At 41.4% G+C, this 11064-nt stretch overlaps 2 protein-coding genes across 2 annotated transcripts; one reads left to right on the top strand and one right to left on the bottom strand.

Annotated features, from left to right (window-relative positions):
- The first annotated feature begins 105 nt into the window (after positions 1–105).
- On the top strand, positions 106–2108 carry atg101 (autophagy related 101). Its single transcript, XM_071541638.1, has 2 exons — positions 106–647; positions 738–2108. The coding sequence occupies exons 1-2, from the start codon at positions 396–398 to the stop codon at positions 1140–1142; spliced, it is 657 nt and encodes a 218-aa protein (XP_071397739.1). The 5' UTR covers positions 106–395; the 3' UTR covers positions 1143–2108.
- Positions 2109–3064: 956 nt separating this feature from the next.
- Positions 3065–10479, bottom strand: zbtb21 (zinc finger and BTB domain containing 21). The gene is made up of 2 exons (XM_071541635.1): positions 10397–10479; positions 3065–8415 (listed from the first exon to the last, which is right to left on the bottom strand). Exon 2 carries the CDS (start codon positions 8411–8413, stop codon positions 5348–5350), a length of 3066 nt encoding a protein of 1021 aa, XP_071397736.1. The 5' UTR covers positions 8414–8415; positions 10397–10479; the 3' UTR covers positions 3065–5347.
- Between the last annotated feature and the right edge of the window lie 585 nt (positions 10480–11064).

The following is an 11064-nucleotide window of genomic DNA, read 5'->3' as shown; positions in this document are numbered from 1 at the left end:
TACGAAAATAATTTTGTTAATCCCTCGAGGAATAAAACGCCGGAAAAGCGTATTTTGAACTACACGTCGTGCCGTAGATTCTCCTGGCGTCACTGTCACAAATGGCTTCTGTGTCCTATGTAGCATCCATTTGTGCTCAGTTATAATTGTTCTGCGCTCAATGAGCAAAACATAGAGTAAGCTGTATGGTAGCCGATACACAAAACAACTATTTTCTATTTGAATGTGACCTATAGAGACCGTGTGCGCGACAGGCCACGCCCATCCGTAGAGGTAAACAAACTGTGTCGTCGTCAGCTTCCGTGGGGCGCTTGGCAGGCATCGAGTAGCCATATAGGCAGAGTATTACCCAACGCTATCTGTATTCTGTAAATGGAAATAACTGCCAGTTCGACATGAATTGTCGCTCGGAAGTTCTTGAAATAACAGTGGAGGCGAGGCAGGTCGACGAGGCCATGTTGGCCCTGCTGCACACCATCCTACTGCACCGCAGCACCGGGAAATTTCACTACAAGAAAGAGGGCACTTACTCCATCGGTACCGTGGGAACACAAGACATTGACTGCGACTTCATCGATTTCACCTTTGTCAGGGTGTCCTCAGACGAGTTGGACAGGGTGATCAGGAAAGCTGTGTGTGAATTTAAGGTAATTCGTAGTTCTGGCATGTGATTATACTCTAACACATGTAATAGATAGGCCTGCCTTTTGATGTCTTCACTATGTGTTTTATTACAGGATGCTTTGAGCAACTCGGGCAGTGACGGCATGGGGCAAATATCTCTGGAGTTCTACCAGAAGAAGAAGTCTCGCTGGCCCTTTTCTGATGAGTGCATCCCCTGGGAGGTGTGGAGCATCAAAGTCAATGTTGTCAACCTGGCCAACGAGCAGGAGAGGCAGATCTGCCGGGAGAAAGTGGGTGAGAAGCTGGGCGAGAAGGTGATCAACGTTGTCGAGGTCATAAACCGCCACGAGTACCTGCCAAAGATGCCTACCCAGTCAGAAGTGGACAATGTGTTTGACACCAGTCTCAAAGACGTCCAGCCCTACCTTTACAAAATCACATACCAGATCACCGATTCGCTGGGTACCTCTGTCAGCACCACCATGAGAAGGCTGATTAAAGACACCCTGGCACTGTGAGGGTGCCCACGATGGAAGTTATGACTGAACTGTATCTGTAGTGGTCTCTAACAGCCGTTGTTGTACTCAAAAACATGGTTAAATGAGCTCTACTTCAGCTACAGTGAAGTGGTGTCAGTGTAAGCAATTAACTCGGTCTTAGACTGGCTACTGTGATCAGCTTTTGTTTCAATTCCTTAGTTGTTTTGATTTCTTAGTTGTGGTACCAGTACTGCTTTCATCATGTGATGTCTACTTACTTTTTTTTTTTTGAAAGCTTTAATTTCTCTTCCTGAATTGTCTGCAGTTGCCTTCATCTAGCCAATGCACCTTTAACACAATAGCAAATAACACTGTCAGTTTTATTTTGTTTTTAATTTAACAAAGTGCAGACATTTTCTTGGTCATGATGACAAATAATGCCAGAATTGTGTACATTTTTGAAAATAAATATTGTTCATTGTCATGTAAAACCCTTTTGGTTCATGGTGATCAGTCAGCAGTCATAGCTCTTTCACACTGGTGATTGTTGCTATTCACCAATCATAACCTTTCACATCAGCCTGGCTGCCTGGAAAGATTAACTCGCAGGATTGTATCACTTACACTGGATAACAGACTTTACATAATATAAAAGACATGACTATGAGTATGTGAACGGATTTCCTCATCTATGTGAAAACTTCCTCTCCACTCATTTTCATTCAGAGTGTGACCTGACACATGAGGTGGACAGGATTTCCAGTTTGCCAGTTTCCAAATTAAAGCAAACACTTCCCAAGTTCACTCCCTAGTTTCCAGCCAAAAATTGTCACTGTGGCCCGTAGCTTGAAAAACATCCCTGTTCCTCATGGCAGTGATGGTCTGCCTACAGGGTAACATTTGTTTTTTTTCACATAATTCCATAGGTAAACTCATCAACACCTTTCCACGCGCTACGCCAATCACACTGATGAAACTGACTCACACAGAAAATTCAGTAAAAAAAAAAAATGGTGGCCTGCAATTAGCCATTAGAATGTGTGTTTTAGTTGTATATAAAGCCTAAATGGAAGGTCTATGTACAAGTATGCACTATTTGTAAATGAAACCCAGACTCATACATGCCATAATATGTAATGGAAAAACTCATGTAGGTAGGATAGACAATATGCATGAACTTTGTGGCAAACAAGTCCCATGATCTGAGAGTTTCAAGTCCTCTGTATTACATTACTTAGAAAATAAAATGTTCAGGATAATGTTATTCAAGTCTTATAATGGACTAATAAGAGTGAGGTATTATAGGTCTACGTGTCTATTTAGGGGAGGGTAAATGGCCAAAAGTCTAAATTTGTGTGTCAATTATTATAGTTAACCTTAAAGTCAAAAGACCTTGGATATCTTCATCACTAAATCCAAGGCCCTATAAGTTTCATAACATGTAAAGACTGAACACTATTCCTCTTATACCTGCTTTGAAGCACCTTGGTTCTGGACATATCCCAAGGTAGCTTTGTTACTTGCTTAAAGGACACAGTAAATCCAGAAAGAGCATAATGGTTAGTGAGAATAAGGTAAAATAAAGTAAAATCGGCAAGGTAATAGAGTAAGGTCAGTTTAAAGAGCTCCATTGGCCATTGTGTTCATCAGATAGAAATGTGATGAAGCTCAAATGAAAAATAAGAAGTTACTCTTTTCATTGATATCAAAGGCATGCACACTGAAGGTTTCTAAGAGTCCCATAAATGTGGTGAAACGTTGATTGGTTAGGCTTTCAATTTGGAAGATGTGTGGGGAATGTGGGGACTGGAGTTCGGAGTGAAAGGTACAGTTTACCAGTTGAACCTCAATTATTTAAATAATACCACACAATAATCATACCATCTCACTTCACTTACTCCATTGTTACTCTTTATTACAGAAATGAAGCACAAAAACTGTAGAAAACCTAAACACAAAACTGCTGCAAATCTCCAAAAGCAACAATAATGCAACCAATACTAATACAAATATTCATTATTGCAGTAAGAGCACAGTAATACTAAAAAGATAAACTTTTGTATACTAACAAAATAGGTACAAAATAGAGAATACAAACACTGCCATATACACAAAATTATATTCTAATTCTTTCCTTGAAATGTCTTTCTTTCATAAAGTTTTTCTCACAAAAAATTAAGAGCACTATTGTCAATACAGAATTTCTCAAGGGAATTTAACATCACAACGCTACTTGCTTTACTCATTTAGTTGAAAACTGATTCCTACAGTTAGTGTGGAGCACTCCATGAATTTAACATCTCCCAAGTTGTAGCAATCATAATGTTTTGTGACAAATCCACCTCTCCAGATCAAATTTCTAAATCATCAAGCCAAAGCAGAAGTATACACTTGTACAAGAATACAACTGTAAAACAATTGGAATACAATCAAAAACACAATCTTTAATAACAAGTCTTTCGCAATTTAGTGATAGGAACACTTTCTCATCATTCTTCGAGTAACAGGTTTGCTTCCACATACCCCTTTTTGACTTCATCACCTCTAAATGCCTGAGTCAATAATAAGTCATCTGAAATCATCTTGTGCTTTTATGTAAAAGAGAATATTGATAAAATCTTTTAAAGTTGCATAAGGCCATCAAAGCATTGTAAAGCTTGATTAATTACCAATTGTATGTAACTGCAAAAGTGTCTATACACGAGTGTTTACACAACACTCGTGCCCTCAGTGATTTAAGCTACCCTGCGCTGTATAAAGTATCTTCAGGTGGAAATTGCTTGTAAGTTGCCAAAATTTCAGAAGGCTCAGTATTGTGGGCTGTCCATTCCTCGTTTCAGGAGTCATTGACAATTTCAGATAAGGGGGAAATCTATGAGTTATGGAAAGGACTTTTAGTGGTTCGGAAATTTTCACAATGTCAGATAAACACAAATCAGTTTCATACTTGTCAGGTTTAAACAATTCAAATTAATTTCCAGCAGAGGACATGATGAGCCAATTACTTAAACCAATATTATCTAGTATGTAGGCTCCTATCATATCAAGCCAAGTTTCCCCATTTGTACTAGTAAGTCGGTCTGAGCACCTTTTACAAATTGATTTGTGAGTGAAACTGAGCCAAGAATTTTTTTGCAACATTTAGAAAATTTAGACAATTTACTTTTAGAAAAAAAGCCATTTTCTCATCATTATGCATACAACTCCGTTGCTTGCTCTGTGTGCCATTAATTTGCATAAAGAAAAACAAATTTATGATGCAACAGGCAAATCACTGAGATGATGACATTATAAGCAAATGAAGACTATAAGCAATTAAAAAGCCTGTAAAGTTTTTTTTGAAAACAAATAGAATATGTAGCTCCTTTCCTTCTGTTGTTGCAGTCCTCCCATTATAAATAAATCTGGTTTTAGATAAATCAGTTGTTTGTCATGTTTCCAGGTCAGTCCATGCATACTGATTGATCCCATGGTTGTAACTATACTGTACTTTCAGTATACTTATCGTCTTATTCAATTAACAACCCATTAAACATGAAATGACACAAAGGCAATAAGAAACTCAAAAATATGAGAGAAAATATCTTCAATAGCGAACATATTGATCTATTCCAAACAAATGCCATGGAATGCGAAGTATGAAGAAATAAAATACAAACTATTACTCGTTCTTTCTAGCTCTGTAGCCTAAAACCTCAGTGTTGGAAACAAAAGGATTTTGCATTTTGGATTATATCTCCCTCAATATATAATATAATTAAACATTTTGACAAAGTGCATATTGATTACATCGTTGAGGCCACCAATATCAACTTATGTGATGTCACTCACATCAAGAGACCTATACAGATCTGATACAAAGGCAAAAGCACTTCACTGATCTTTAATTCTACTGCAGCCCCCAAATTAAAGCACTTTTCCATCAAAACACCTAAATTGATGAATAGAAGTGAACAACTAAAGGAAGTTTAAAATAGATAAATGCTTATAGCTAATTTCAAAGGAAAATAAACCATTTATTTAATCATCTCACCTAACAAGGAGGAAACTAGCAATTCATTGCACACATTCACGTTCACACCGCTAATGCACATGGCCACTTTAATATATGACATGGAGGCAAGCAAATAAGCTATACATTCAAAGTCTTCCGTTTGTAGGCTGACATGTTTGTAGGCTGAGGTGTTATGCTAATATTAAGTATTGTCTCTCAAGAAAATGCACTACTACTGCTTGTGTGATGCTTACATGTGGCTATGACTCTGCTCGTGGCTCCAGAGACTAAAGGCCGTCTTGAAAGTCCTGTGACAGAGTTTACACATGTACTGCCTCTTAAAAGTCAGGGCAGAGAGAGAGGGTGCGTGGTAAAAGAGCGTGTCTGATTCCTGAGGACCAGCTGGAGTCTCCATGCTGTTGGACCTTGACAAAGGGCTGTGGCCACTGGACTGCCTTTCTACTTCAGGCCTCTTGGTCTTGGTTACTGATGAGCTACAAGGCTCTGGGCTGCTCGACTCCTCGGCCACCACTGCAGCCACTGGCGCTGTCTGGGCTGGTTTGAGTACTGAGGCCTGCGGGGAAGGACGTCCAGAGATTTGAGGGGTCAGGGGCGGGGAGGGAGACGGAGATGATGGGCGTCTGTCGACTTCTTTGGCTCCAGCTTCGTCAGCAGTCGACATGTGGGACTGGAAGTGGCTCCAAAGGCGGAAGTTGGTCCTGAAGGCTTTGTTGCAGATGTGACAGATGAAGGGTTTGATGTGGCATAGCAGCTCCTGGTGCCGTTCCAGGTCTTTGCGAGAGCTGAAAAGATTTCCGCATTTCTCGCATGGCCACACACCGGGTTCCTCGGGCCCGGCTTTGGCAGACTCTGCGTTTTCCATCTCGCTCACAGCCTCTTCCATCGGCTCTTCCTTCACTACCAGCTTGCCATGGTGGCCCATGCTCAGGTCCTCAGGCACATAGGATGAAGAGTCTTCTGAGTCGTACATAGGTGGACCTGAGGAGTCGCTGTAGTTAATGTTCTCTCTTGAGCTCCCAGCTGCTAGAGGCTCATCGCTGTAATGCCCCTGTCCAAGCATGTCAGAGGCTTCTCCGTTGTTCTCTTGTTGCTTCAGGTTCATCTGGTCTTTAACAGTCATCATGTTGTGGTTGTGGACCTCCACCTGGTGGCGCCATATGCTGAAGGAGGACTTGAAGGTCCGCATGCATTCCAGGCACGTCAGTTTCTTGTACTTGCAATGTGCCTCGTGGTCTTTCTTGACCGTTGGACTTGAGAATCTGAGACCACAGTATGGGCATACAGTTGCATGTCGACAGCCCCTCTCATGGTCGCTCTGCTCAAAGAGTGAGGGCAGCTTCACATTGCAAAGTCTACAGGAGTAAACACCAGCATCTGTGTTCTTCTGTTGAATGATCTCATCCTGTTTCTGAAAGAGGATGCTCTCCCTTGCTGTGTCCTGCTCAGCTTTTTCAGCAGGATGTGTCCTCAAATGCTGTTTGTATTGAGACTGGAACAGAAATACTTTCCCACAGTAGGGACATATGAAGTTAGTTCTTGACCTCCTTTTGGTAAGTGTAGGAGATTGCAATCCCTGCTTATTTCTTTTGAGCTTCCAAAGCAAAGCTTTCTTTATTTCTCTCTCTCGCACAATATCTATCAACTTCTTTTGAAACTTCTCATCCAGTACAGAGGAGCTGGAGGATGAAGCTGGGTTTTGTACTACACCATGCTGGGTTTGGCAGTGTGTCCACACTTTGAAGTTGGTATGGAAGCGCTTGTGGCAGATGTCGCAGGCGTACGGCTTTTCGGGGTTGTGATACATGTTTACATGGCGATGTAGCCCAGCACTGGATCTGAACACCTTCAAACAGTTCCAGCATTTAAAAATCTTGTTCTGCCGTGGCTCCTCAGTGTTCTCATTACTGTCCATGCTGGCACTGTGAGGTACTTTTTCTGACATGCTCTCATCAAGTGGGAGGGGATGTTCTTTAAATCCTCTGGTCTTCTTAAATGGGTATCTTCTGTTGTCTGCCCTGCCCTTTCTTTTCCCAAGATTGCAGTCTGGCCTGGAACTTTGGTCATAATTTGTCTGAAAGTCTTTGAGATTGACTGGCAAAGTATCTCCAACTGTGATTCGAATAATCTCCAAGGGGTCGGCGAGAGGACTGCTGGGCTCAGCTTTCACACAGACCTCTCCTTCTACCTGAGTTTCTTCATCATACCTGCTGGGGTACTTTGACCTGAGAACCAGTGGAGATGATATTTTTGAACTGCCATTATGATCTGATGATTCTGGCGCAGATGCTTTTGATGCCATTTTAACAACCGACTGTTCACGGTTTTGCAGTTCCTTGAGCTCCAGCGTGGGTGAGAAAACCGGAACTGGGCTGTCCATGGATAATGATCTACGGAGCAGGCTTTTTATGAGGGGCCCGCTCCTATCAATGGTCTGGCTTGGCTCACCTGTCTGACCCTGAAAGGGCACTTTGGCGTGATAGAGGGGCTCCTCCTCTTCCTCCTCCTCTTTAGTGTCCAGATCAGAGCCTGGCTGCAACCTGATGTGCTGCGTTTCCGCATCACTGAAAGACACTGATGATGTCAGCTGTGGCCTCACTGATGTGATGTGTGATGAATTGCCTTTTAATATGGAGGTGTATGGATAGGTGGACTTCCTTTCAGAATCGTCACTCTTTTCAGTTGATTTTCTGGTGATGGATTCAGAGTTCCTGATTGATTCGTGCGAGTTGTGCTCTGAGGGAGGCTGAGCCGGCTCTCGGGTGGAGTGGGGAGATGATGATCTCTCAGATGTTTTCCTTTGATAATTTGAGCGACTGGGAAGAGATGTGTCATTCCGGACCCGACGCACAATGACACTCCTTGTCTGACCATCATTCTCATCCTCCTCTGAGAAGGATAGCCTTTTTCTGGACACACAGTAGGACACGTGTGGCCTTGTTGATGCAATGTTGGTAAGGAAGGGGATTCCGAGGCTGTAGCCCAGCTCTTGGATTGCTGCCAGGCTGCCTTTGTCCACAAAGAGTGAGGAGGAGTAAATGTAATTCAGGACAATCTCAAAGGCGTCAGGCTCACAGAAGTCCAAGTGTACAACTTTCAGGGCCTCTGCATCCATCCGTGTGAACAGGGACTGGAAATACTCACTGCTGGCAGCTAGAACAATCCTGTGGGCCTGGTACCTCTGGTCTGCCACAACCAGGACTACGTCACACATCTGGCCCCTCAGCCGCTGCTCATTGAAAACTCCTAACACTGAAGGGGCATGGGAGGGATTACTGTAATGCACCAGGCTCTCCATGGCTGAAAGACAGGAGGTTTATATTTTAATGCAGGAATGTGAATACAAAGATGATCATTAAGTCTTGGTTTATTACAGGTTTTGAAAAAGGAATGTATGTACTAGAAAAGGAATAACCAAAACACACACTAGCACCTAGGTGAAAATACACAAACATTTTCAGGTACAGTGATTATACTGTTAAATATGCAATCTTAGAAACATTAATACAATCAAATCAACAATCAAAACATAGACTAAACTGAAACTGCTACTCAGTTATAATGATAAAGCATTTATCCCCATTGTTATAGATTCAATAAGAGACTTATCTTGGAGATAGAGTTTCTAATTATGGCAGTGGGAACATCCAACCTTATGTACTAATAATTAGAAACAGAGTTCAGTTCAGTTCATTACATAAAAAAAAAAAAAATCAATATTCCAATTTCAATTCCTGTGGCTGTATTAAATAAAAGGTGCATGCAGTGCAAATGTGTGGGAGGGCAGGCATCAAAACATTAATGATGTTAGTGTTTGGGTTGATGTATGCATATATTTCTGTTACCCCTAGAAAGCCTAACACAACAACGTGAGATGACGTCAATACGCACTGAATATCCTCAGCTCTATTCATAAGCCAGGCATGTAGCCTAATGGAGGGCAAACCCACCTAAACACAGTTTAGGACAGACATCTTCATGGTTTAAATTCATAGTATGTATCACAGTAATAAGTATCAAACTGAAAGTTTGTGCAAAGTTATACGAAGAGAGAGTATTTTAGGGGGGGGGGGGGGGTATTTGTACAAATACAAATACTTTTCTGAAAATGATTATTGTTTGTTTTATTTACCATGACTGTCATAAGACAAAATGTTTGCAGTTTCAATATCAACTGGTTTCCTCATTTGAGGAACACACTAACAGAAGGACATGCGCAGCAAGTTTCTATTGTATGGGCATTACATCATGTTTGTAGTCAGAAGATATGGTGGTCTATTACACCGCTGCGTTAAGCCAGCCACAGTTAGCCAGGATAATACAGGAAGTTACGCGACTTTTCATTTAGAGTAAAAGCATATAATTGGTCACTTTATGTCTATGAATACATGCTTTGAGTGGCCTTATTGTCAAAACAATCATAGTATTTCCATTTACTACAGATTCCTTGTTAACTGTATTCTTTGTTTTCACTTTGTTACTTTGTGATAGTCAATAAACGTTGCAACACATTGGCTTCGATAAGGCTTTTATTTTGAAAGATCGGGCCGGAAGATTCGTTCCTTATCTTGGCTGGCTTGATACTGGCTTGATACAGGTAGACGGAAAGCGAAGCTTCATTCATTCATTGGAGAAATTTTAACCACCGCTCGGTTGTTTCTCCCTCAAAACTAAACTCCATGTTAGGAGAACAACAGAGAAGGTTTCGCCTGTTTCAGTTTTTTGTGAGGAAGTTGAGGAAAGCTTTGAGCATTAGATCATCCGTGAGACGTGGCTCAATTTCTGATGACATATAACTTCACCAGAAATGGCGCTTCGGTTTAGAAAACAGTCACACGTTTCGCTTTCGTCTTTGGGTAAATGGTAAAAGCAACCAGGTTAAAACCGTGCAGCCACAGCGTGAAAATGGCCAATACCAAACAAGAAAGGAAAAGTTGTGTCGCCGGGGTGCGTTTCAATGGACTCCACCACGTTAATCCGGAATGAAAACACAGTGCGGACAGAGAAGCGAGACTGAACACATTTGCTACCCTCGGTGTTGGTTGTTGTTATTTTTTTTAATCCGGTCCAGCCCGGCCTGACACGGCGCAGTCGCAGGCTGCAAAACAGGGCTCAGTACAGGGTTGTAGCTGGTCGGGTTTTACACCAGCTCAATCCCCCTTTCGAGTTACGTCAGTGAGGGAAAAGGGAGAAAGCTTCTCCTTAACAGCACTCCCACAGCTATGTTACAGACACCCCGGTATTTTCGTTTCAATAAGTTTTGTGGGCTATCTAAACTTACCCTCAGCGTCGTGAATATTGTGTTTCCCCCACACGGCCAGGACTTTATTCACTGTTGTGTAGAATGAGCGCGCTGGTCGTGATTCCATCCATCTTGAATTTGACGTCATCCCACTCCAGGGATGAGGTCATCGCAAAGAACGCTCGTCACGTGCACTGTGCTCTGATAGGCTATTGAATGACCATGGGGCGTGACCAAAGGCAGACTGACATAGAGGCTAATTTAAAGGGATAGGTCATGTTTTTAATTTTAGATGCCAAAGTTGTTTTTTTCCCCCCAAAGGTATAATAATAGCCAAGGGTGGAAGTAACAAATCACAATTGCTCTCCATACTGTAATTGAGCAACAGTGTACTTGTTAACTAGCTACTTGTTAGTAAGGATCCACTTTGAATTCTATGTCCTCTCAACCTTTTAACATTGCATGGGAAAGAAGATATAAAAAAGTAACTCATCAACTTTTACTCTGAGTACATTTTAAATGACCGTCCTTTTACTTTTATTCAAACAGATTTCAAAGAAGAAATCAAAGAAGCCCCTGATTATTGATTACGTACAAAAACTCTATAGGCCTGCCTTTTTGTAATTCTTTTTTATTTTGCACTTTTAAATCTTGTGTTGTTTATTTATTTATTTTTTTTAATCTTATTTTATGTTTTTTTCACTGCT

The sequence above is a fragment of the Centroberyx affinis genome, unplaced genomic scaffold (assembly GCF_046629955.1).
Source record: "Centroberyx affinis isolate AG114_WGS23_722 - 3 ecotype Tasmania unplaced genomic scaffold, CSIRO-AGI_Caff_v1 ptg003916l_1, whole genome shotgun sequence".
Taxonomy (NCBI): domain Eukaryota; kingdom Metazoa; phylum Chordata; class Actinopteri; order Beryciformes; family Berycidae; genus Centroberyx; species Centroberyx affinis.
This window is presented reverse-complemented; position numbering and strand designations above follow the sequence as displayed.